General features: G+C 40.3%; 2 protein-coding genes across 5 annotated transcripts in view; one reads left to right on the forward strand and one right to left on the reverse strand.

The window, feature by feature from the left end:
- Positions 1–27,874, forward strand: part of FoxP (forkhead box P) — a 215,063-nt gene that overhangs the window by 53,495 nt on the left and 133,694 nt on the right. For all 4 annotated transcript variants that reach the window (XM_065495758.1, XM_065495774.1, XM_065495759.1 and 1 more), the window contains one exon: positions 1,141–1,180. The gene's annotated coding sequence lies outside the window, so the exon portion shown is untranslated. The remainder of the gene's footprint in view (positions 1–1,140; positions 1,181–27,874) is intronic.
- On the reverse strand, positions 4,521–7,034 carry LOC135946589 (tubulin beta chain-like). Its single transcript, XM_065494873.1, has 5 exons — positions 6,792–7,034; positions 6,106–6,441; positions 5,506–5,842; positions 4,933–5,293; positions 4,521–4,878 (listed from the first exon to the last, which is right to left on the reverse strand). Exons 1-5 carry the CDS (start codon positions 6,849–6,851, stop codon positions 4,629–4,631), a joined length of 1,344 nt encoding a protein of 447 aa, XP_065350945.1. The 5' UTR covers positions 6,852–7,034; the 3' UTR covers positions 4,521–4,628.

Below are 27,874 nucleotides of genomic sequence, written 5' to 3' on the forward strand. Positions count from 1 at the left end.
CAAAAGCTCGGAGGTTGTGTAGTGCAATCGAAGTCGGGCAGGTTGTGCGCGCATTAATAAAATAACGACGACTCCGCCTTATTTACCGGCCGACTATATTTGAATAAAAAGCTCCGATGTAGGTACTGCTTGTTGTTGTCCCCGAACAAAATGCCACACAGCTCCGCGATACTGCCGCTTCTTTTTTGCAGGCAGTAATAATGCTAAATAGATGCACATAATTGCTCTGCTCGTCGTTTGAATTGGAAAAGCAGTTTTTCAATCTGCTCCGCTGTGGCACACACACAAAAAGACCAAGCAAGAGTCGATTCCAGCAGCCAGCGGAGAAAAAAGAGCACAGCAGCTTTCTCATGCACTGACGGCCAATTTATTCATTGCTTTTTATTATTCCCCCGTCTCTCTCTTTCTCTGTGTGTGTATTCGTGACAACTCCCATACGCCGTGCGGTAAAAAGACAGGCGAAAACACACAAACAGACCTACCTGCCTGCTCTGCTTGCTTACTCTTGACCGGATTATAATTTATTTACCACCGCACCCGCCGCTGATTCCTGCGAAAACAGCCGACACACGTTTTTATTAACTTGCTTTTGCGTAATCGCCTCACTCGCGTCCATTCAGTCACTCTTGTACTCGTATGACCGGAAAAAACTGATTAATCTATGCCAGTGCAGAGCTGTGATAAATCTTGTTAAATTAATTTATTAAATTTATTTCGGAACAATCTCTTGTGTGACCCCTTTTTTTGGTTGACGCTGCAAAGGAGTGATTTTTATAGGCAATTTGTCATTGTAAGGCTTAAATTAAAGGATATGGCTGAGCGATTCTCTTCATTTTAATTTTGTCAATTAAAAATTCTAGAACTAGACTAAATTTAAATTTATGTATTTGAAATTTTTCTAATTTGAAGCACAAGCTATTGCCTCGTTATCAATTTGTTGATTGAGAATTATATTTTGTTATAGTTGCTTTAAAAAAATATTTACCGTAAATATCTTAAGACTTCTTGTGTAAAAATAATCTGCTTTAAACACGAAATTATCAACATATTGAAATGACATGGTACTACAAAATTCACCGCAGGAGAGAAGAAGAAAAAGTTTGCATCTTAATTCTAAAAAATGTCTTGCTCGTGTTTTAGGCCTGTGAATCGGACCGCGGAAAATCCTGCAGCAAACAAGGTAGGGAGCGAAACTTTTTCTTTTATTCTTTCCCGTGGGCCGGCGTCGGCGGAAGCCTATTTACAAAACACTCGGCTGCAAGGAGGGAGCATTTTCGTCGCGTATGCCGAAAACTTGGCCAGCCCCGTAATAACAATAAAAAGCACTAGCCGCGGCTCTAATGCCAAAAGAGCAGAAACTTTGCCGAGAGTGTGTACGTCGCCAGGCGCTTTTTGTTTGGCAAATACCTGCACTGCATTTCTAATGGAGTGAGTGCGCCCGGCCGGATTTCAGCGCGAGGGCCCTCTTTAGGTGAGATGGATGCTGCACTCGTTCGTTCGTTCGTTCCTTCTTTGTGCTCCGCTGCTATTGATTCGCGCCGGCAGAAGCAACACCTCGCCAGCCGACGCGCGCTTCAAGTACCGCTCCCAGCATGCACACGTGATTTTGCCTGAGTCGGGGAAATTTCGGGCATCGATCGGCCCAAATCTCAAGAGCTATGTTAAAGAGAACGCTGCCGTTTGAGCACGTTTTACCTTAAAAATGGCGTTACAGTCCACACGTCTTGATTAACACAATGCATATTTAATTTTGTTAAGCAATGCAGTAAAATAACTTAAATTAAAAACAAAATTACCGTAGTTAATATGTCATAAATATTTTCATATAAATAATATTTTTAACAGGATACTTAATTATTAACTCTTGTAATGTAAAAATTGTACCCTCAGATATAAATAAGGGTTTCATAGAATTCACTAAAGCCCATTATAATGCAGATGGCGTTATAAACTTTGCTGCAGAATTTTAAAATAAAATTTTAATAAGCAACTTGGACATTTTCTTAGGGAGACAAATTATTTAATTTTTATTTAGGACATTAGTGGATCTCCACGACTATCATGTATTAAGAGTCAAGTTTGAGTTCATTAAATTTTGGTTTTATCATCCCGTAATCGCAGCTTGGCCATTAACGACTTGTCGGCACCCGTAAATCGTGCGCGCTGGCTGTAACTTGGAATAACAAATCGAGAAACCACGAAAACGAATTAAAACGGGCTGTCGTCACTTCTGGGCGTGTACGTTTATTCAGCGAAGGCAGAGAGAAAGGAGCGTTTCCCCGCTGCTTATCAGCGCCAATAAAATAGGGTAAATATAGGAAATTATTTCTGGCAATAAACCGGGTTTTATTGCGATAAAAGAACGCATGCATGACCGGCGATGCTTGCCCGCTCTCTCATTAATTCACTAATAAAAAATTAGGTATTCTAATAAATACACAAGAAAATAATAACGCCACCGCCGTGTGTGTGACTCGCGTGTTTTTATTATTAATATATAATTATGACGAAAGGGATTAATACGCCCCCTGGACTTATCTTATCTGCGCCGAGAGTATTAAAAAGCAATGAATACATTATTCCGTACACATCAGCGCCGGCCAGGCAGAAAACACTCGCTCTTTTTTCTATTTGGCCGGGCCGAACCAACCTGTATGCTAATTAGCCGGCATCCGAACGAATGGAGTCATTTAACTGTTGTATTGCCTTTATCAGCCGCGGCGCGCATTTATTTCCCTTTACCTGCTGCTGATAGACAGGTCGCCTATTTTCGGAGCAAATAGGCAGCCTGCGTGACGCGGCGGACCGACGGGTTGCATAGTCTCGAACACTCGCGTATTTTCTAGGACTGCGGGACCGTGCCATGATGTGAGCTGTCGAAGGCGTGATGAATGGCCGATCGATTTGGCCGTCTGCGATATGAATTCGGTTTATTAAACGAGCCAGTAGAGTGCTTCTTGCATTTTGTATATTTTTTCTACTAAGAAAGATTAGGAATAAACGAATCACTTTTTATTTGAATTTGTTTCAGTTTTACGTAAATAATTTGTATGTCAAGATGCGGGCGCATAGCAATGATAACAGTCTGATTTCTCGGTTTTCCACTTGCTTTGTAGTCATTTCTCATCTTAATTCAAATGTATCACTATTTCTCGTATCATTGCTTTACTTGTAACTTGGAGGAGAATAAGAACAATGAGAACAATAAATAAATAATGAGAGAGGTAATATTTGAAGCTGTCTTGTCAATATTATAAGAAAAATTTCAAATCGTGGAAAAATACATTTTGAAAATTACATTTCTCTGGAAATCTTGATAGCTAAAGTTCAATGCAACGCTATGACTCGATTTTATGCCTTAGCGGTTAGTAGGGGAGGTTTGATATTTTTCCCCTGGCATGCAATGAAAAATTTTAACAATATAATCAAACTTAAAAGAATGTGAAAAAATTATCTGTCCATTAATTTAAATCGTTTGAATTATAGCTGATACAGCACAATTAATTTTATAATCAAGATTGTAAAAATAGTATCTTTAGAATTGATGTGCTTTACATGCTTACGAGTTAAATTTTTTAGAAGTAATGTGTTTTGTAAAAGAAATTAATTTGCCAGTGATTTCCTCCATTAAATCATTCCATTGAAAAACGGTATTGACGTAAAATTTAAATAAGCCCCCAATTAAATACTATTTGCAATGGGATCCACAGATTAAGGCTGCGAGGACCAGTGAAATTTACTGCTCAAGCATCAATTTGCATGCGGATCTCTCTCTCTCTCTCTCTCTCTCTCTCTCTCTTTCGTGCAGATCAAGAGGAACAACAAAGGGGCCAAGGGGCGACGCCGGCGGCCGCATCTCTCTTCTCTCTCTCGCAGGGTCCAGAGAGATGAGGCGAGCGCGGCGTGCACCCCGGCGCTGCGAAGGGGTTGATGTGTGTGGTGCTCCCACCCCGTTCGCCAGCCACCCACCGGGCTAGCCAAGCAAGCCACCCACCCGGCCACCCACCAACAGCCACCCCCACCTTTGGAAAGGCGGTGCCGGCGCGAGCGCCAATCGCGTCCCAAGGAGCCGACCTCTCCATTGGATGCTGCGAGCCGCCTGCTGATATTTATAATGCAACACTGATGAATGATTTTTCGCCGCCGCCGCTACACCACTCGCCCAACTCACGCTGCAAGAGTGCCCTGGTTGCCTGTTTTGCAAACTGCTGCCTCGGCGGAAGGAAGCAGCACCAGCGCGGATCGCTTTTTAATTTGGCCTGTCCAAATTGCTTTCGCTCCGCAATCCGGCTGACGGCCTGCATCCGTCGATTTGCCAGCGCATGTTGGTGACTGTCTACAAAAGGCGGATATTTCTATTTGCTAGGATCTACAAACATTCATAGGTCAATTATTGCAGCAGCATCAAAATATAAATAAAAATAATCGTTGATCTTATTTAAGTTTTATTTTCTGATTAAAGGGACCTTAATCCTCGTTGCTTTTAAATCTTCCTCCTTGAAGAGTGTCGAAATTTTAACCAATTTTAGTTATTTATGACTTTAATTCATTTCACACTGGCAAGCAAAATATAGTAAAAAAACGTTATGGTTCAATGCTGTCATTTAAAAGACAGTTTTACATTCAACTCATTCTATTGTCTCCTCCTCCACAATTCCGTTGTCAACACAGTCATCAAAGTCCATTTCCCCTCTTTGCTGGTACTCGGACACCAGGTCTTGGACATTTTTGGCTGCCTCCACAAACTCCTGCACGTCCATGCCCTCCCCGGTGAACCAGTGCAGGTAGGCCTTTTTGGCGAACATCGCCTCAAACTGTTGCAGCAGGCGCCGAAAAACCTCCGCCACGGCCGAGTTGTTTCCGATCACAGTGGCAGATCTGCGAATTCAATTTTCCATCAATCTAATCCAAATATATTTTCAAGAAGCAAACCTTGCATGGCCAATCGGTGGTATGGAACACGAGGAAATGGTCACGTTGTTTGGCACCCACGGGACAAAGGCGGCGCTGTTCTTCAACTGCATGGACGAAAATTCCGTCTCGACCTCATGCATGGAGAAGTCGCCCCTGATCATGGCCGCCATCGTTAGGTAGCGACCGTGGTTTGGATCGCAGTCGACCAGAAAGTTGCGGCCCACGGTCAGCTGGTGCATCAGCTCACGCACTGAGCACCGCGACCTGAACTCTTCTTCCTCTGCACGGATCAGCGGTGCAAAGCCGGACACGTAAAAGTGCAAGCGTGGAAACGGCACTAGATTAATGGCAAGTTTCCGCAAGTCTGAATTCAGCTGGCCTGAAATTAAAAACAATTATTTTTTGTTGGAGAGTGAATTTACGAAGCTTATAATTTGAATTTGTAAATGTTTTATTATTCAAACTTTTATTTAAAGTGAATTGCGGTCAAAGGAAACGTGACCACAATCTCGCTTATTTATATTTTCAAACAGCCGGGAGAGTGGTTTGAAAATAATAAAATATATAAGAATTACGCGCATATTATCTAACCTGGAAATCTGAGCGATGCGGTGATTCCAGCCATCGTTTGAGCTACAAGGCCGTTGAGGTCCGCGTAAGAGGGGTTGATTCTGTCGTACGTGCGGTGGCAGATGTTGTAAAGAGCGTCATTGTCAACCAAAAAGGTGCCGTCCGAGTTCTCGATCAGCTCGGACAGGGTGAATATAGCGTTATATGGCTCGACCACGATGTCGGACACTTTAGCCGATGGAGAAACGGAGAAACTGTTGAAGATTCGGTCAGGGTATTCTTCCTTCAGCTTCGAGATCAACAGGGTGCCTAAGCCAGAGCCGGTGCCACCGCCCAACGAGTGCACCAACTGGAAACCCTGATTGAACAGATTCGAAATTTGTTTTCTAAATCAAATTAGCAGAAAGAAAAAATTGGTTTAACCACAAATCCATAAATAATATAGAAAACAACTCCGGCGAAAAATGTTTAAACTCACAGACAATGAGCTCAGGTGCCCTCAAAATCAAAATTTTGTAATTCATTCATATTAAAAAAGGCGCATGAAGAGCATTAAATTCAATCCATATCCCTTGCTTATTAGAATAGTAATTCACATGAAAACAGTTGAACGAAACAAACCTGCAACACATCGCAGTCATCAGCCTCGTGCCTGGCAGCATCGAGCACGCTTTCGACGAGTTCAGCGCCCTCGGTGTAGTGCCCCCTGGCCCAGTTGTTGCCGGCACCGCTCTGCCCATTGACGATGTTAGCCGGCTGGAAGAGCTGTCCTGCCGCCCCCGACCGCACCGCCTCCACCACCCCCGGCTCCAGGTCGACCAGGATGGCTCGCGCGATGTGCCGCTCCACGTCAGGCGCCAACCTGAACACGGAGGCACCGTTGCCCAGTTGCTCCACGCTACCCACTTGCTTGCCGTGAAGGTCGATGCCATGTTCGGCGGCAATCTGCTTCCAGTACTGAGAGCACAAATTTGTCTGTTCTTAGACTACTAGATTGTAAAATTGTTTTATAGGTTTTGACATTTTAAGAGTCTTATGGGACTAAACAGCTGCTGTCCATACTGTAACATTCAGCACAATTTTAATCTTAAATTTTTCACTTTTAGCCGCTCTGGTTAAGACCTTCAGGGAGCAGAGTCATTAGGTTAATTTTCTTCGTTAAATTTAATTCCTTGTAAATTGTTACATTTTGTTAACAGTTAGCTCCTGTTAGAATTGCACGTTTGATCACATAATATGGATTAACTACGCAGCTAAAAATTAAAAAAATAAAAATGTTTGAATTGTAGTATAAGATTTGATTTTACCTCGGCGCCAATAGAGTTGCCGCACTGGCCAGCCATAATTTGCACGATGCCACGCTTCATCTCCGTTTCGTACGTCGTCAGAAGGCAAACTGGCGTCTTCGAAAAAAGCCACTGCCAAAATATGTTTTGGGAGGGCACATGTTGCAAAATAAATATTGGTTTCTTGGCAGCGAAATGCAGTACATTATTTGCACATTTCTGCGGCTCAAGAGAGGGTGCGACTTTTCAAAAATAGTTTTAGCGCATTCGTGAGATCGCCTTGGCATTTTTAATATCTCCGGATTAGGCAGCAGAAAACAGTTTTTAAAACCCTCTCTTTGGACGCTGTTCTTTTCATTTGTAGCGAAACATGCACAGTAAAAATTGACTGAAGTTTTGAAGAGAATCCCAAATACTTGAAGAAGAAAATAAATTCAAATTTTCACTATCATGGAAGTACTTCTATCTAAGAATGCCACTGGACCAAAGTGCCTGGTGAATCTTTTCCTCCGTTTCGGCGAAAGCCATCAGAGGCAATTTTTCACGGAGAGAGAGCCGTGCAAAAGCCCTCGTGTAATTTGTTTAAAAATAACCACGCGTATGCCGAGCTGCTTTATCTTCCTTTTGGAGTGTGTTTTTTTCTTTTTCCCCGGTGTAGAGGGGAATTATCCATCTGATAGCCGCAGATTTGTCCTCTTTTAAGCCAGTGGCGCGTTCGATCTTGGAATAATATCGACTTCGGCGGTGTTATCCCGCTCTGTCGTTATTTTTCTTAGCTCTGCTGCAGAAAGAAGGGAGCTCCGCAGGGGATGTGTGTGTAAATTATTGTTGAGATAGAGAAAAGCTGAGCGGCAGTTTATTCCGGAGCGAAGGTGTGTGACACTTGATATTCGTTCTGAAAAAAGAAATGCTTGCAAATGAGACGTGCAGGCGCGGTGCGTGCTTGCAGCCTCATGAATCAAGCGGAACAGGCCAAATCTGTTCCGCGCTTGCCCAAGGGAGCAGGAATTTCTCGAGCTAAATAGGCTCAAGTGAAAAAGGCAAAGAAGCGCGCTGCTCAGAATACCTTTGAATCGGGAAAATGAGAGCATATTTGGATGCAAAAGCCTCAGGATTAAATTGGAAGAAATTTTCTTAATGACTATAAAGGTGATGAATGTTTTTCTGTTTAATATACATATTATCCTCTTTATATATATTGCGATGTGAAATTTTTACCATTTTTAATTTGTCTTTATGAATTTAGTGTGGGTACAAAAATCAACAGCTTAAACAGAGCTACAAGAGAGCAGATGGTTTCCTTGCTGAAAATTCATCTATGTGTGGAAGGTGCTCTAATTCGGTGCGAGATATTCTCTTTAGTCCGTCGCAAGTGCTTTTTCTCCCTTTTGTAAAACGTACTTGGTCTTATTTGGAAATCGATATTAGTAATATGGTGCGAGAGAGAGAGAGAGAGAGAGACCTCGGCGGATGGAGAGTCGAGGGGGCTGCGCGCCGCGGAAGAGGGTGCAGCGCGAGAGGGCTGAATCCTTTATCATCAGCTGACATTCGCTCAATTCCGGCACCTACTCACTCACTTATCGCACTGCTGGCCGACTTTAATATAAAAATTCATATTTTAAGCTTTCATTGATTGCATTGTTAGCTTCTTTTAAAAGAAGTGAAAAACCATCAATTTAAAAGCAAATTTACACTATCAATGGATTTGTTATATATACAAATATTTCCTAGAAAACCTTTTTATAAATTAAGTTTTGGCTAATACAGTTTACTTAAGTTACAACCTGAAAAATCACAATTTTGATGAGTAAAATGTTGATTTAAATATAAAACTTCTCATGGCTATGTCTTAGATTCTAGTTTGTTTATTTTTATGGGTGAGCAAAGCAACTAATTGGACTTGGAAGCACTGCTTCGTCACTGAGACACTTACAGAAGCGCCAGGAGTCAGGAGTCGCATCCGATGGGCTGGTCTGGACTATCTATTTTAAGCCAGAATTTTCTATAAATCTCCCTGATAAAAATGCAAGTTTCATATCTGTAATTCCTGCATTTCCTGGTGGTTCGGTACTATGATATTTAATTTAACAGCGGTTTAACATAAATTTCGAACGGACTGGAGGAATTGCGAGTGCAGAGACCCAAACAAGGGGTGGAAGGCAGCATGCAGCATCCAGCGCGGCCCACCTGCTTCTCGGCGCGGGCAATCGGCTTAAGCACCTTTTCCCGTGCATAATTTGGACTGAGGCAACGTCGGCGGAGGGGTGGTTTGGGGCCACTTTATCAACAAAACATGCCCAATAGACTACACAATTAACCCCTTTTGTCCCCTCGGTCGCGATTGCGCTGCGAGATTAAATGGAAGAGCAGAGAGAGAGGAGCCGGCGACTATTGAATTAGCCGCGCCGCGCTCTTGTAAGGAGAGTAAGGTACGTTTGCATAGTAATGGAGGCGGCTCGAAGGAACGGCGCGGCTACACGAAAGGGGTACGCACGGGTCATCTCGAGCCTCGATTCATCTCCCAGCGAATTTATATCTATCTCTGTGCGCGCGCGTGTGTGCAGCAGCAGCTTTGTCCGCCGCCGCCGCCGCACACATACACTCACAAGAGAGTAAGAAAACCAATTAACCAAGTACACATATTGTGTGTACGACATTGGCAAGTGGCCAGATTGTCTGGCTGTAAAAGAGGAAGAGGGAGCCCGGGCCCCGTCTCTGTGAGTGCATAGAAATCGAGCACCTTTTGTTTTTGTGCACTCGCTTCTCTTGTGGACCAACGACTGGCATTTTCTAATTTGCGTCAAAATTGAGAGAAATTGGAGAGTTATAAATTTATGAGGTTTAAAATATAAAAAATTCAATTTTTGCTCTTAAAAAACTTGAAATGAAGAACATTCGAATATATTATTTTTTTCATTTAATTAAAAGTATTTAATGCAGATGATCAAAATTTATGTGTATTTTTTAAAGTTGCACATTTAGGTTGCGTATTTGTCTTAATAAGTTAATTTTTAAAATATTTAATGAGCTTGCTAATCGTTGGAGGTCAGAATGTATTTTTAAAGAATGATATGATTTTAGAATTTTGTGTTTTTTAGAGATGATACTATATTGCAATTAACAAAAGCTGTATAATGCAGTAAAATGCATTAAATAAAACAAACCAACGAAATTACATAAATTCAAATATTTTTTGTCCTATACATTATAATAAAAATGGTCACCGCATTCCTCCCCTGTGTTCTGTACAAAATATTAGCAATCAACTGTGATTGCAGATTCAAATCGAACTTAGTTGCTGCAGAGGTTGTTTCGATCGACGCAAAACTTTTCGTTGCTAATATCAAACTAACGCTCTAATTGCGTGCAATTAGTGTTTCGCTCGTTGCTCCGCGGAAACGGACACACATTCGGCCAATTGGAGACATCTGCTGGTCGGCCGTGCAAGACGGTCATCAAATCTGCTCCCGCTCGCTATCTGCAAGGCCGCGCCGTTAAAAGTCACCCTCCTGCCGCTGCAGCTGCGTCCAAAGAGCCACAAGTCGCCGCGCGCGAGCTGCAAAGGCAGCAAGCAGCACATTAAAGGCCGGCTAAAGACATTTGAATTGTCTCCCGCCTGAATGACCACCGGGCCGGGCTATCTCCTCTTCAAGAGGATTTCGCCTTGTCCGCCGCCCCTGCTGCTCCTGACGTATAAAGCAAGTTGTAATTGCCAGCATTCAAGCGGGCATGTGTGGCTTGGGAGTCTCGCCATTCAATATTTTATGGCGGAAATTCACACAGAAGAAAATGAAAATATCATAACTATTCTTAATCATTCATAATGTCAAGCTGCAAAATACCTAATTAAAGAATGCGTAAACCATGCTTAATTTTCATCTATTTAATGATGAAAAATGAAAAACATTCTTCTTCTTGAGCCGAAGATAATTATCAATAGACTGGTCTTGATGAGTTATTACATGCATTTGTTGCTGGTGCTATTTTCGATTGTTTCTTGCAAAAGGGCGTTGTCTGTTTTCACGTTGCTTGATACCAATCTGCCGCTCGAAATGGCGCGCTTAAGAGAGTGCGGGAGAGAGAAAAAGGTGTTTCATTTCCGTTTCCGCACCATTAAGTGAAATAAAAGTAAAAGGCGCCGCAACTGACACTGTTCCTCACTTTTTGCCACTCCGTTCGGAAAAGCTGGACATTTCCTTCCTTCATCTCGGGTCTAAAAACAAAAAATCCAGATTTTCGATGTTTTTTTCTATATTTTTCAGAGTAAAATCCAATAAATTTTAGCACCAGATATTGCCACCCCAACCTGAATGAATTTGCATCAAACTTGAACTTGATTTTTATCATCAATTAAGGAATAAGTTTAGAGACATTTCAAAGGAGAAATTTCTCATTTCCGGCAGCAAAGACGAAGCACACTCTCCGCAGGCGAGATCTTGACTAATGGTGGTGGCCGTGTTTATGCTCCTTGATCCCAAGAGCAAACCCGCCCCGAAGGGGTGCGTAAACACCCTTTGCCCGATAAGACGAAACTACTCCTCCTGCTTGTTGTGGCTGCCAACACAAGCACAATCAATCCCTGCCCGGCCGATATAGCTGCACATACGAGAATGTGTTTGTTAAGCCGCAAACACGGCTGGAGCGGAATTTTCGTCAAGGATTATAGCGACTTTGGGATTAAAATCAAGCTCGAGGAAAAAATTATTTTTGCAAACCTTAATATTGGTGCAACACACCCCAGATTGGTAGAAATAACTATCTCAAGTTTTGGTCCAGCCTCTTTTCGGGTTTTACCAAAAGCTAATTTCTCTCTCTTAAGACGACAGGAGAGCAGCTTTTGTGCGGCGGTAACAGGAATCTCTTGCTCTCACTCTCACCTTTTAGAGGTCGCAGCTGAGCAGTATCGATTGGTGTGGGTGATCAGTCAAAGCTGCAACACCGAAGAATGAATTCGCACGTGGAGGAAATTTTTTCTACTGTAATTGAAAGATCCATCGAGTCTGACACCATCTAGAGAGCAAGCAAACGATATGAAAAATCTCATTTTGCACAGTATTCGGTCGAATGCTCTTCTGATAGAAACACAAAGTATGTGCGATGTAGTTGTCTGCGAGATTCTTGCTAAAGAAGCGTGAAAAATTCGTGGTGACATTAATTTTTGCTGAAAGCGAAGCGCCTTTTCACCGCCTCTTGCTATCCACGTGCGCTCGCGATTAGATCAAAAGTCTACAAAGTTTCAGGGGAATAGGGATATAACATACAAAGTATTTAACTTAAAGCGTTCTACTGAAACGTATTGGCATCGCTCAAAATTCTCTGTTGAAATGATGTAGAATGATTTATGATGTTAAGACTTCAATGAAGAGAAAGAAAACAAATGTTTGCTATTGAACAATATCTTCGTAATCTGTCTAATTTGGTCAAACCACTAACAAACTTGTTGGAATTTTTTTGATCTGAAAATAGGAAGTTTTCGTCTGGATCGATGTTGATTTCAAAAGTTTAAATTAACTTCTCAAGTCTGAAGGGATATAAATCATTACAGAAAAAGTTTCAAATATTGGCAGCTAGTTAAAATAAATTTATTCCGGTAATCTCATTTATTTTTTTGCTTTTTTACCAACTCTGCGGATTAAAAAAATGATTGTTTTAATAGACCAAAAATAGAAAAATTATAATTTGAAAGTACTGATGGTGTTGATTAAATCCAACATTTTATTTTTTCAGTTATTTTCTCAGAAAAGTACTGAGCAATGAGCAGAGAAGAGATATTTTGCCGGCAAAAAGAAAACAGCGTTGGGACGAATGCCCACACCTGTTCCAGCTTGTTTCGGTCAGCACTTTTGCTGTTCCACAGAGAACAAAGCGCCGTGTCGCTCTTGGGACAAAGGCACCTCTAACATATGTACGCACGCGAAAGAGAGAAAGACTGGCGCTCGCCATATGAACACATGCGCACACTTTTAAGCCGCTTTTAAGTGCCTATTGTTTTCTTGCATCAGGTCAAATCACCCTTTTCCCGCTTTTTTAAAACACACCGGTTATTTTTTCATTCGAGTTATAAAGCGAGAGAGCGGAAAGAGCGCCGGGGATTAACTGCCGCGCGTGCTGGAACTTTTCAGCCTGTTAAAAAGCGTTTTGGAAAAAGCAGAAATAATAAATGCTGCCGAGTCGAGAGCAGCGGAGAGAATGCTAACGTTCTCTGCCTTAATTATACGCCGACTGCGTCACTGAGCCGAATGAAAAAGTATATTACGCGAATCATTGTTATGTGTACGATCGAGCCGAGCAACAATAAACGCTATTATAACCGTTGTGGATTTTAAATACCACTTTTCAAATCGCGTTCTTTTCTGAAGTACCGGTACTGATGCTAAAGAACATTAATTAAATTTTAACTCAGATTTGAGCAGGAAAAATTGCTATTTAAAGCGTATAGGCTAAGTAATTTATTCTTAGGAAATTTAAGTAAGAAATAGTTTAACTCTCTTTTGGTAACTGTTTGGACAGATATTGATACAAAAAGGGGCAAAATTGTATATTAATTGTAGTGTGCAGTTTCTTATTTACTTTTGATAAAAAATAAATATCAGCATCCATTTTTGATCGAGTAAATCCTAGACTCTTGTGAGCATAACATTCAAACCATAAAGATAACTATTCAAATATTGTTTGATAATTACGATAATTATAAAAAATACTCCGACATTTTCTTAAATTATCGTATCTTTTATCTGGGGTATAAAATCGAAGTTTGTAAAAAATGATACTAAATGTATTCCTTTATTTTAAACTTAAATATTGTATCTATTAACCTATTATACTAGCGATCTGGAACTAAATTAAACTAAAAATTTTCTCTCTTAAGACAAGAAATTATTTCAAAAATATAAACGAGCAAGTCCTGACAATTTTACTCTTTTCCAAACCAACGGTTCAGTATAAGGGAGGAAGCACGTCACCAATTTGACACGCATAAAATAAAAGCAATAGCAGCGAAAGGAGCCGCAACTTGTCAAATATTTTGTCGCGCGCACAAATTTCGCCCCCGGAGGCATCGGCACGAACGCCGGCTGCTCCGCCGCCAACCGCACACACACTCACCAATAATATTGAAATACATAAGAGAGGGCGAGAGCGCGCGGAAATATTGGAAATTAAAATTTTAGATAGCAAATATTTTTAACTTATTCAGCAGCCCTGCCGGCGAAATGCGGAAAGACGACGCTGCTGTTTGGTTTGGTGGTGGCTCCGAAAATTTAATTTCCCCCTCGCTTGTTCGCTGCCTGCCTGCGCCGCACAGGATGGAAAAGTTGCAGCACAAATTGGCTGCCAATAATATTATTTCATTCTCGTGTGCGTCGAGCGGGAGAAAAAAAACCGAGTACACCGACGCGGAATTGCCGCTAATTTCTCTACAATATCACATTAAGTACCCGCGCAGGGGCATTTTCCCTTGCACCCCCGCGACGAAATTTTTTTCTCGGCACGCGAAATCGATTCCATCGGCTGCTGCGGCGAATTATTCGCTGGCACCTTTGTTCACGCGCACTTTGTCAGGCAAATTAAAGGCGACGCGAGGGAGACAAATCGAATTAGCCGCTGCCAGATGGAGCCGCTTTTCTTTTTATTTACCTAAAACCAGCAGACCAAACATTTCAATATTTATTGCAAACGTTCGTCAATTCAAGCCTCTAAACCACTTTTCGGAAAGCAAATTTCCAAAAAACTTGAGTGTGTATTATTTTTTTTAATAATAGTTTAGTTATTTGTTTGTAAATTGTCTAAGGAAGAAAATAAGGCTATATTACATATGAAAATTTCGTTGCCTAAAAAGATTTGGAAAAATGCACGTTGTGGAGGATCTTTCTGAGAGTGGAACAAAGTTTACATCTAACTCAATTATTGAATTTCAAAATGCTATGCTAATTTGGTCACGAAAATCAAATATACAAAATTACCTCAATTTTTTAATTGCTCAGATAAAAGTTGATTTCTGTTAATATCAAGTTTCCGCGCAATTTAGATTTTTTACTTTTGGGAATGTAGCTTTATTGTTTTTAACCCGATTAAACATATATTTTATTTCTGTAAACTCAATAATTTATTCCTGACGATATTATGCCTTTTCCCGGCTTTCTAAACATACTTCTCAATTTCTCTTATCAGCACTGTTGAATGCAGCTTGTGAGAGTTATTAGAACGGGAAATTCGGTGCTGCATTTTTCGGGCGACAGATTCAATTCAAGCAGCAGCAGCACAGGCCGATCAGCCAACTAATCGTTATTCTTTTGCATGAGCTGCCGCCTGAAGAGCACGAAAGCGTCGCCTTTTCTCTTTTCCTCTCGGGTGATAGGTGCAAATTGAAAAATGAAGCCAAGTGTGAGAGAGACTCAAGCGCGAGCTCAAGGAATTTGCCTTGATTTTCTTCGCAAAACGCTACATCACTCGATTTCAATAGAGAACATTTTCTTTAGTTACAGTAGTTACATAAGAAATGCACAAAACATTTTCAAAGATGTTTAGATGAAACTTAATTACTGACGTGAAAAGTTAGAAATTACTTTTCTACGGCAAAGTAGAATTTAGTTTATTTCTTTTACAAGAAAGAAAATCGATTATTTTCCAACATATCTATAAATCATGTGAATCAATTAGTTAATAGGCTTACACAGGAAATATTTTATTTCTTTTCCTCGTTGTCAGAAAAGCGAGTAATTTTCCTCTGAGATAATTAGCGCCAAATTCCGCAAATTATTCCACGTGAAAGCGCCGGCGACGCCGACTCTTTCCCTCGCTCCGACGTTTCATCGCGTATAGCGGAGTGCCATATGTGAGTGTCACATCCCTTGAGATGCGCAAAGCCAATCTGTCATTATTATTTATAACCCGGGCCGCGGGGTGCGAAACAAGCAAGCAACCCCTTTTGCACGTGCCTCTGCTCCTGTGCGAAAGGGCAAAACAAATCAATCAATTTCTCTGTCTCTCGCTTTCAGCGGGAAAAAGATGAATTGCGTAAAGAAGAGAGACACACACATCAAAAAATGCGCCACGCGTAAAAAAATTCACCCACACTCTAAATGATAAATATGGGGAAATTATAAAAAAGCGGCTGGGAAAATGATGAAGCCGCCGTCGTCGGTGAAAAATCGTTTCGGAAGCAACTGCCGTTTTTTTCCAGCGTGGATGTAACAATTTTCAAGAATAAATGCGACACGAGCCGACCATTTCTGTCACGGTGACAAAATTTTTTCCCTGTCGATGAAACTCTTTGAAATATTCATAACAAAACCCGTTGGTTATTTAGATTTAGATAATTTTATCTGATTTATGAATAGGGCTGTGAATTTTCGTCGTTTTCATTGTTTTTAGACTGTTTATTTAATGAAAAATAATTGGTAACATATCTGATGTTTTATGCTGTCATGTCAACCTTAAGCAAAGAATGCCAGGTAAAATTGATTGAAAATTTGTTTTAGCCGGTTGAGATGAATTTAGACTTTTTTGATCAGTTCATCTCTTTTGAGATGGGCGACCCCTGATAGCGAACAAGTCGCGAAAAATCCGTGTCCCAATAACATCGTAAACAAATAACATGGGCGCACGGGCCTCATTGAAAGAAGACCATTCCAGAAAAGGACCAACTCTTGTTACTGCCCCCGCACCAGGGTCTTTTATTGAAACGCTAGACATTCGTCCCGTGAAATTAATTCACGCAAGCTGGAAAGGTGCAGAATATTTTTGAACCTTATTTTCGAGATTTATAAATTATGCCATGTTTAAAATGTGGCATTCTTTAAATATAAGTGACATTATGAGATGCTTTTTGTCCTAATTGTATAGGAAGTGATGTAATTTTTAATACGATGTCGGCAAGTCAAATCACGGTAAATAATTTCTTGAGTAACGCCAGACTTGCAACAAAATCTCATTTACATTCAATCCACAGAGAGATAAATCTCGAGTTATAACGAGAGCCAGCATCGTCAATTCATAAATATTAATGCAAAATTTAGCTTACATATCCTGAGCTAGTTAGTTAGAGTCGGTTATGTTTGTTTACGGTTTGGCTCAGAGCGCTTCACGTGTGGGTTCGGCGAAATAATTAATCGCACTAATTAAATCTGCATGCAATACAATTCAACGGACAAGGCCGTCTGCCGCAAATTGAATCGATAAATCGGCAAGAGTGCTGAGAAAAAGGCGTTGCTGCTTATGCGCGCCCGAGTGAGACATCAAAAAAGCGGCGACACGACCCGAAACATCTATTATGTGCACTCGTCGCTTAAAAGCAGCAGTAGCATTCTGCACTGCTTAATTCTTCTTCTGTCGGTGCACGCTGAGGGAAATAATGCGCGTTAATACACTCGGCTCGCTTAAGTGTGTAGTGTGTGTGCAGCGGATTTTAATTAAGTCGTCCTCGCCCGTTCTCTCTCTCTCTCTCTCTCGCTCTCCAGCATGCACTTATTCGCCGTTCATTAATATGCAAGAAGCGGAGCTGCTGCTGTTCTGCCGCTGCTGTGGGAGGTAATGCCGGCAACAATAAATTCAGCCAGGGTGGCCAGCGCAATAATAACATCGGTGAACGCCCAGCAGCAGCAGCCTCCGAACCTGCATCCCTAATGAACACACTCAAGAGGCTTTCTCTCTCTCTCGCACACACTGATCTGCATCGCTAAACATCATCACGAGAGCCAAACAAGACGCTGATATTTATTCGCGTCCGTTTAGTACCGCGCGCGCTCTGGGTAATTGAATCATAAATTTTCATCCGCGGGAGGTACTCGATGATGCCGTCGCGCGGAATAATTTTTCTTTCAATTCTAGTAAATCGCCACTGCTCATTGTGTTGAATATGAGTTATGCTTGGTTTATCTTTGAATGCAATGCTTTAATACAGTATGAAAAACTGACTTCAAGTTTTGAGTCAAAGTCAAAACCCACGCAAAATTTAACTTCATACAGTGGGACAGTGGTTTTTGCTTTATTAATTAAGCTCCTTTTACGGCATGTACTCTGGCAAATATTATTAAATTAAAACCATGACAACTCTGTTTCATGAAAGAAACTGTTTATTGATTTTTTCTAATGCTATCACAATACATTCAATGAATGAATTATTCCGATTATTCTTAATTTTATTATTACCTAAGCTTCATATAAAATTGTCAGGCAACCTACTTTTTCCTTAAATTCACAAACTCCAGTTCAGATCAGACATTTAAGTGCCCCCAAACTGCAATATTGTTTATATCAATATTTTTATCGAAATAAAAATTTACGAATAGATTGTAAGCTTTGCGCCGATTTATTAAAGATAGATAACCACTTTCAATTAGGTACCTAGATAACTCAGATACCTATCTGTTTATCAGGGTGGTTTACTGGAGAATAATCAATATCTGGATGGTACCAAAATTTCCTATTGAAAACAAAACTCTCGCTTTCCATTTCGAGAATCGATTTCTTCCCCGAAATATATATCAATCACAGAAGTGAGTGGACAAGCGCATTCCTTGTCGTGGTATATCGTATTATTTATTGGGCAAGTTTCGCCAAGAGATAACTGGCTCGATCGGGTCTGTCTCGTATCCGGACGGGGGTGGGGGATATTTTATTGTGGTGGACGAGGCAGCAGCAGTAGCATTTATTTTTTTCCTGAGGATCGCGGCGCTCAGGCGGCATTATGGCGAAAACAATTCCAATATATAAAATTTATTGCTTCCAGCAAATTGCTTTTTGGTAAACACAGACACGGCGATGTGCACGGGATAAAAGGAAAGTAGTGTTTATTCCTATCTCAGCAGCAGCAGCAGCTTCCAAGATGCTTGGTCAGCAGTCAAAAGAGAAACAAACAAGATCGGCAGCTGCAGAGAGAGTGCTGCATGGTATCTCACATGCCGAGCGAGAGTAATACAAAAAAACGAACACATACGTTGAAGATTGTGACCCTACTTAAGTGAATTAAAAATATGGAGACCATTAAATAGCTATTTGATTGCAAATTGCAAATTGCAAAAATCATATATAGCACAGCTTGGTCACAAACAATTTTCAAAATGAACATAAGATTTTGCCTTAAAAATTTTCTCTTCATATTGTATTTCGTGAAATAATATTTTCAAAATACATTTTATATTTAGGATCAAAATAAAATATAAATCTTGCTTTCTCCAAAAAATTCATGGGGTCTACCAAAACTTCATACATCCCTAGTAAATATTGAAAAATTCCTGCAAGCCACTCAATAGAAAGTTAATCTAATTTAATTCCTCTGAAGTAGCAGAGAATTTATCCTGTATACAAAAAAATAAACCTAATGAGTTATTGCTCGAATAATCTCAATTATGCACGGAGCAGTATCAGCTTTTAAAATTCCTGGCCGTCACAGCAGTAATAATTACCACACATGCAGCAAGCGACACAAACAAAAGCGATTCCGACTCCATTAGCAGCGGCCGAGATAAGAAAATTTCCTCTCCACATCCTCTTTTCTTGACCCTTTTCGCCCAGCAGCAATGAATTATTATTTGTCCGCGCGGTGTGGCCAGAGCCCGAGATAGCAGGAAAGAAATAATAAAAATAATAACACATTTCAAAGTTTTATTTATATAGGAAAGTAATGTGGGAGCGAGGGGCCAACGCCGAAAGAAAGAAATAGAAACACCCCGGCGACGAGGCGGAAAGTAGGCGAGCGTAGTTTTTATTTGGCCGCTAAACTGAGGCAAAACACGCATTCGTTTTCTATCCAGGGCTAATGGGTAGTGGAATCTAGAAGAATGACATTGGACACACTCAAAAAAAGAAAAGGCTGAGAGTGAAGTGAACATTTATAATTTTAAAAAACTGCTGGTTTCTGAATTTTAGATATTAACTTTTGAAAATCCTAGTCAAACCATGCCAATAATCGTTTTGAATTAATTTTTTTAAATGTCATTTTTAGTCTTAATTTTTGAACCAACGGAGAAAAACTGCAACCCAATTTTTTTTGTAATAATCGGGGCTGTGTTTCAAATACGCGGCCCGCATCTCCTGTGCTGGCTTTCTTGCCTGCGACGAGATATATATGCGGCAGCTTTATGAACGCTCGCCGCCTTTGTTTGCGTGATAACTGCCCATACAAATAAAATAATTTTAAGAACCACACACAAAACTAATTTCTAACACCACAAGCCGCAGCGACAAATCGCCGTGTGCTCTCGCTTTTTGTTATATTTATTGCTTCTGATATTGCCCGAACGCAAACACCGCTCGCACGCCGTGCTCTGTAATTTTCCTGCAAATGGGAAAACTTTCAAACACTTCTGTTTCTCGTTATTAGTTTATCGCATTACGCAGAAAATTGCAAGGCGTGGCAAGGTGAATGGTTTAAATAAATTTTGGCCCCGTTCAAATCATTGAATTGAATTTATATTGCTTTCTGATAATATCTAAGTCGTACACCGATGGTGCCCAATAAATAAATAAAAAATAAATCTATACATACATCAACATAAAAATGATGTAAATTAAAATTTCTTGTTTTAGAAAATTTGGCCCCTGGCGTCAGTTTAAAAGTGGCGAGATATCTTTTGATGGCTTTATAAGTACTATTTGATTCCCACCAGATAAACATTGACCAATAGTCAGTATCTTCTATGAGACATAGAAAAATTTCCATTCAAATGTAGGGTTATCCTTATTGGCCCGGAACTCAACAATTAAATTTATCTTCATTGGCCGGGATCTCAATAATAATGTTAAATGTTAAATTTTGATTTGAAATAAATACGAAACACTCTGCGACTGAGGTACAAGAGTTGAAGAACAGTGCACAACACGGATCAAGCAAAAGCCGGAGACACGCAGCCTTCCTTTCTCAACAAACACCAATTATTTAGAAGGCCTACTCTTATAATCCTGCTGACTCCCATACAAATATCAATAGATTTATTGCAAGTGTCAAGTATAAATTTCATATAGCATAATAATCTAACTTTGAACAAAAAATGGTTTAATTTTAATATTTCAAAAATAAATTGTTTTCTTACTGTGTAAATATAAAAAACTTTTTTATTTGAAACTTGCTTGCATTAGGTTAAAGAAATTTACAGTTTATTGTAGTCTGATTTTTCCAGCTAAATGTCGATAGAAAAGTTTTTCCAGCATCCGCCAGCTTTAATCCTGAAGAGCGTTGTGCTATCAAAACAATTAAAAGAGCGCGGGCGTATCGAACAAACAGGCCTGCTTAATAAAACGGGGCAGCATTGTGTAATCTTAAATACCGGAACCGGGACTGCTGCTCTGTCTGTTTATGAGAGTTGGAAAAGTTTGTTTTATCGATCGACGCGCGTTTTTCGGCCACATTTGCAGCCTTCCGCGCGCTCTTCACTCTGTATTTTCCCTTCGATACGCGCGCATTTGATCATTTAACGGACGGCCCCTCTCTCCGCAACACACACATAAAACTCATTCCAATACTGATTAAAAGTTGCCCAAGAAAAACAAACAAGAGGAATTAAAGGCTTATTATAAAAAGCAGGAGAGCGAGCGAAGGGACTTAACATGCGCGCTCCAGACTTGTTGGCGCGCGGACCCTTTGATTTTGTATCAAGCCAGCAATTTTCATCGCCCACACACATAAGTGAGCACAAACAATTTTCTCGCGACCAAGAGGGGACCAAATTAAAAGAAACTGCCGAATTTTTCAGTCAAGCGGAAAAAAGGGAAAAAGTGGCTCAAATTTGTTTGCACTTCTGCTTGTGGGGAAATAAATGCAGAGGAATTCATCAAACGCGATCAAAATTTCTACTTTATTTACAAACGAATTGGAAGTATAGAAGAAATATCAGCCAAAAATGAAATTTATATTTCTGGACACATCCCTGTAGAGTTCCTTTTTGCAAACCTTGTCTAGTCAATTGAAGTTTTTCCGTGTCAATGTGCCCAGGAAATATTTGATGAAATAAGGAAACTGCACATTTATAAATGTTTTAAATTGTACTTTATGAAAAATTTGGCGGTGAAAATGTCATATATATTGTACGTCTTCCATAAATATTCTTGAATAACTTAAGAGCCAAGATTTGATTCTTCTGCTCGCTTACAAATATAAAAACGAAGAATAAAATTATGGAGGGAGGGGGAGAAAGAATATAAATTTATCAGTAAAAAATTGATTGTATTCATTTTTTGTTGTATTTTAAACTTAATTTAAAATCTGATGTAATTACAGCGATTTTTTCATCTGGGACTTGCTCTATATCCAAGTATATAAAAACGATTGCTTCTGCATTTTAGGAAAAGAGATAGGCCTTATATTACCTTACATTGAGTCAGAATTGCCAATCTTCTCATGCTGTGTGTCTTCTCCAGAGAGAAGCAGCGTGCGTGCGTGCATTAATTATTGATAGCGCTCTGCTGATGAATTATAAGGAGCTTGCTGACTTAAAATCCCAATTCTGAATGCTACGAAGACGCGAACACACACGCGTGTATAAGTAGCAAGTTGTCATGCAGCAGAGTTACAAGCCCCAGAAGGAAAGAAGATGAGCCTTTCCTCTTGCGCGCGCGGAGCAGCCAACTTTTCCTTAATTTGCTAAACACGTCACTTGAATAATACAAAAGCAGGCAGCGTTGTCGTCTCTGTTCTCTTCCTTCTCGCCGGGCGCGTGTGAGAGTTCGTTCCTTAGCTGCTCGCGGATAGGTGAGTCTGAGATGTCGCCGAGAAACAAACGCCGCGCTGCTGTTTGACATCTTATTTTGCGTTATAATATCGTCAGATGATGCGCCGAGCAGTAATCTTCTTTAGTCAATCAAGCCGCAGCCGCGTAAATTAATCATCCCTGCGCGCATCTGGCAGTATTAATAACAAAGTTTCCCACTAACGAACTAAATAACTCGGCGGGCGAATGAAATATTTCGCTCAAGTGATGAGAGGACGATTTTGCATAGTGGCAGTGGAGCCGAGATTTTCTTTCTAGAAAGTTTTAAGAGCAAGAATACAATATCATATAATTATGAAGTTTGTGATCTTCAAGATAAAATTTATGGCACGTGAGAATCATAATTGGAATATATTTTAAATCAGATAATACCATTTTTTAAACATAATTACAATTTTATGCGGTTTGCTGATAAATACTTGTTTGTGCAATGCCTAGAGGCTAATAGCTCCCAAGAATCATTTTTTAATTTCCCATTTTTCAAAATATGTTGGACTCTTTATAATTGAGTGGAAACTTCCCTTCCCTCTTTAATTTCTCTATTTTAAAAATTCTAGTTTTTTTAAAAAAAAATTCCCATCTGTTTCTACCAGTGGAACGACAATAAACAATAAAATCAATTTCTTCTGACAACTATTTCACAAGTGTTAAAAAATCCTCGATGGATGATTTTAGGTGTCTAGTTATTAAAAATGGAATTCAGGTATAGGACAAAATAAATGGCCACGTAAGGGAATATTGAAGCAAAGTAATGGCTGGTGGTATAGAATCCACGATCCTGATTGTAGCGATTGTTTCTGTTCGCTGCAGCCGTCGTTGCGATGCGAAAATCGAAGGCCATTATTCAGCGTCGCATTCTCGCCGCTTTTTTCCAATTTCCAAAGCAGTCTCGCAGGTGTCATCGGCGCTTTTATTAAACACACCACGAGAGAGAGAGGCGTGTGTTATTCAGGGGGAATTTTTCACCCGCCCCACTTTCAATCAGTATAACGGGCAATTTGTCACTTATTATACAGAGCAAAAAGCGAGCGAGGGAGCTGCTGGGGTGAAGGGTTGCGGCGTAAATCCCTTATTTTGCCTGCGTGCACCGCACTCTCCGAGCTATTTAAATTCAATAAGGCCCTGGCTGCCGCGTGCAAAAATAGCTGTGGCACGTTTTATTAGGGCACATTCCAAAGATTGTCCGGCCCGGACGTACTACGGCCTCGCCAAATTTGTTATTTCTCGCCTCAGGCCTTTGTCAGAGCCTAGGTACACATCCCACTTCGTGTATTGGAACCCGTCCTGACGCAGCTGGCCAAAGATTGAAAGCGTGCATGCATAATTTTTTTGGGAGGGTGGCTCTCATCAGTTTTTTCTGCTTAATTTGCGAATTCCAGATTCATATATCAAGAGCATTAAAACGAGTAAAATATAATTTTGTTTCAGAGAAGGATTTGCAAAGATATTGAAACTCTAAACACATTTATCATTTCGATCTACTAATTGTAAGAAATTAGTTTTATGCTATCCTTTAATCTTCAAACAAAGAAATATTACGTTAAAAAGCATGTGTAAAAAATTGGCTTTAAAAATCGCATGAAAATATAAGCAAAAAAGGTGAGCAAATTATATTTGTTGATGCTTTTATCCTCATTCGAGTGCACAACAAAAACCAACTTGATATTTCAACTACTTTAAACGAGACGTATATTTTAATATCTTTTTAAGGAGGAAACCACCAAAATTATCGCATTGGCTGGAGTGTGTTTCAAACTTTGCGTATGAATACAGCGCTCACTCCGCTTCAAAGAACAGATTCAATGTGGCTTTTTATATAATTGTTTTAGAAACAAGATATTGTACACAATTACGCTTTGTTGGGAGTTACGTCGTTTTGCAAGAAAAATGCTTTTCTGTCCGCCCCCTTTTTTCTTCTCGTTTGTGCGTGTTGACATTTCGGCCAATGTGTACATGACAGTTTTGAAAAGGGTTTCTCGCGCGCGCAGTTTACATCTTTTCACAGCAGCAGCCAGTGAAATCCTCCTCGTGCTCCATTCCTTTTCTCCACTCGTCCGGGCGCGCACAATGGACACGCAGCACTGAGTAGCGGCAAAAAGAGAAAACGGCGCAGCGAGGAGAGGGATAAATTATTTTGTCATGTGTTTCAACAAGATAACCCTTCTTTTCCGAAATGCTTTTTAAAACGGTCAGCAGAGGCAGAATAATAAATATTACGCAATCTGATGAGCACGATAACATCCGAGGCCGAAAAAGCAGCCAACGGAAAAGATAGCGCCAACGCGGAAAGGAAAAAGGATAAAGCGGCGGTGGAGTGTGCCCTGTGCCGTTCGTATGAGAGTGTGTGTGTGTGCATAAACATATATCAGAAGGGCAAAAAATGAGTTTTTCTTGCTGCTCTCCGATGCGGCAGCGGTGGCGGCGTGTGTTTTTCGGGGCGAACAACATCTAATTTAATTAATTCGTCTCTCCACTGCTGGAAATTATGATGTTCTTGCGCCAACTTTTTCGTATTTCCGCACGGAAAACAAGCCCATTAACGAAATTGAATGCGTGTGTGCGAGTTAAATTTTACTCCGCACTCTAGTGTTTTAATTAAAATATCACCCAAACTACACACATATCAACTTATATACACAGAAGAAAAATCCTATAATTTTAATGAGAGCAAAAAACTACAACAAAAACCTCCAGTGGAGTTTAATTTTTTTAATAATCCACTTATAGCTCGTGGAGGTATAAATTTATTTCACACAAAGTTTTTAAAATTTAATTTTGATAGTTTGTACTATCGAACAAAAATATGGATGTACTTAAGTCTTTCCCTTCTATTTATATTTTTTTACACACATTAAGAGACGTTAGATGCCAGAAAGTTAAGGGTAGAAAAATGTACGCATAAATGGTCGGTACATCCTAATTTATGGAGTAAACTATATTTCGTAAAATAATTAGCACACATTATACCGTTCAATTATGTTTATCAAGTGAAGAGCTCGATTTTGATTGTGAAGCAAAAAACAAGTGCAAAATGTGCCACAGCAGCCGCTTTGATATGCTCTCAATTATGCAGATGCTTGACTGAGTTACCCACATCTTGGTCCTGCCATCGGCCGCAGTGAGGGAAAAATAATGTATCATCATTTCGTTGTCGAATAGCGCTGAGCGAGCGCTAATTTCGAGTATCCGACTCGCTCTCTCTCTCTCTCTCTCTCTCTCTCTCTCTCTCTCTCTCTCTCTCTCTCTCTCTCTCTCTCTCTCTCTCTCTCTTGCCTGCGTGTGTGTACAACATTTTTTGCCAGCACGTCGGCACTCAAATTTCGCCGTTGCTTTGTGCTGTCTGGCACATTTTTTTAATGAGTCGAGTCAGTTGTGCACGTGTGTATTCAATATTTCACGCTTGGAGCCACACATCATCAGCACATTTCAGGCGTGTACTAATTAATGCGGAAAATTGAGTTGGAGGGGAATAATCGGCGCAAAGTGCGAAGGATAGCTTCTATTTCATATTTTTTACTGTCTATAGTAGTTCAATTTTATAATAAAATGCTAGAGAAAGAATGCTTGCACATTGCCTAAGTGTAAAATTCTAATTGTTTTCCAATATTAATTTAAAATACAATTAAAATTAAATCATTTATGTACAATTTTGCAGATGTTGGTCATTGTATATTAGTAACAAGTTTTTAAACTTATTTTTTAAAACTATTGTACATTTCTTAAAAATTTCTTAAACTATTTAACAAACAGGTCGAAAAACTAGAGCTAAATAATAATTAAATCCCCATCTAAAACCTCTCTTCTATTTTAAGCATTAACTAATTTTTAGTGTTTTTTATCAAACGTAATAGCAAGTTAATAAAACATCCATTATTTAAATTTACTTTGACTCAAATTCAGCAACAAAATCCACGAGATGCTGCAACCCCCTGATCGATTGACGTTTCAGCCCAATTGGGACCACCCCTCGCAGCCCCCGGACGTAATGAAGCTGGGGCTGTTGGAAGGCCGGCCGAGTGAAACACGTCCGTCTCGTCGGAGGTGGATATGCAACCCGCTAGGCAGGCGCGCTCAACAAATTGCCTAGCGCGCGCCTTTTTATTAGCCGTCGACGCGCACTGTCGTCGTGTTTGAGAATTTTATTTCATTATCGCGCGCGCCTTTGGCATGATTAGCGCGCGCGGGGCTAATCACCCCTCCCGACAAGCAACCCGCACACATGCAAAACGCGCGTGTGTGCGTGAAAATGAAACCACCCGAGCAGCGTTTTCCTGCCACCGTATGTGTGTGTGACTTGGTTGGGATGAGATTTCCAGCACTCGCTCACAGCTCGCAGTAAATACGATTTTAAAATTTTTCCTACCTGTAGAAAAATTTATCATCCTCAATGCAATATTTATTTTGCTATTGACGCAATTGGATTAAATTTTAAACAACACCCTGATTTATTAAATTAAATTTATCCTCTAAATATGTTGTTTTGGTTTATTATATTAAATTGCTAAAATATTGGTGGGCTGTTCAAATATGATTCGCTACATGCACTAAATAATTACAAACATTCGTAATTAAATTTCGAGGTTGTGGAAAAGTTTCACGAGCAATTTTTCTAAAACTGATATGAAAGATTGTTGTTTTATACCAAATAATTATTTTCCGCTATTCTATTTCTTTCTATTTTAAATTTTTAGGTGCCATTTTCATAAATATTTAAATGTAGAAAAGCTTGCAACTCGGTTGTGAATCCCACCCCTTGCGGTGGGTGGGTGGTTGTCGCTGTGAGGGCGAGAGAGACGTCCTGCCATTTATCTTGGGGTGTGCCGTGGTACACAGAAAAGGAAACGACATATCATAAATTAAGGCGCGTATCAAGCCCTAATAGAATGTAGTCGGGCCGAAATTGCGTTACTCTGGCCCCCCACCACGCGTTGCTCCCGCGCCCCTAATTTTGGCCGCAGGAGGAATTTTTGGCGAACGAGATTTCGCGCACTCAAAGAGCTAATGCATAAGTAATTCGGTCTGTTTTGTCGGCTTTTGCATGGAAAAAAGCAGGTGTTTAGGGGGATGGAGGGCGAGGGGTGGGTTTTGCATGCGCGCTCGGAGATAATCTACGGCGGCAGCCACTTTTTATTTTAGAATGCGCGTGTGTAACAACTTTTTAACCTGGAAAAAATTCATCATTCTTTTGTTGCTGCCGCAGCCGGAGAGGAAAGAAAGGAAAAGTAACTTTTTACGCGGCGCGCGTAAATATTTTTATAAAAGGAAGTTTTTGTAAAGAGCTCTCCGCGCGCGCACCGGGTTTTATCTTGTGAGAAAAAAGAGAAAAGTTGGGAAAGCGCTCTGCCTGCTCTCTGCACCCATGCGTGCATAACATTTGCACCCCCCAAAATAACATCATAA

This window comes from Cloeon dipterum, chromosome X, assembly GCF_949628265.1.
Source record: "Cloeon dipterum chromosome X, ieCloDipt1.1, whole genome shotgun sequence".
NCBI lineage: Eukaryota > Metazoa > Arthropoda > Insecta > Ephemeroptera > Baetidae > Cloeon > Cloeon dipterum.

Bases quoted from the DNA above. Each gene is read 5' to 3' on its own strand.
- LOC135946589 (XM_065494873.1), bottom strand. From the start codon at position 6,851: ATGAAGCGTGGCATCGTGCAAATTATGGCTGGCCAGTGCGGCAACTCT. The intron at 6,442-6,791 runs GTAAAATCAAAT...TTGTGCTCTCAG, and splicing joins GCAACTCTATTGGCGCCGAG to TACTGGAAGCAGATTGCCGC. The intron at 5,843-6,105 runs GTTTGTTTCGTT...CTGTTCAATCAG, and splicing joins ATGACTGCGATGTGTTGCAG to GGTTTCCAGTTGGTGCACTC.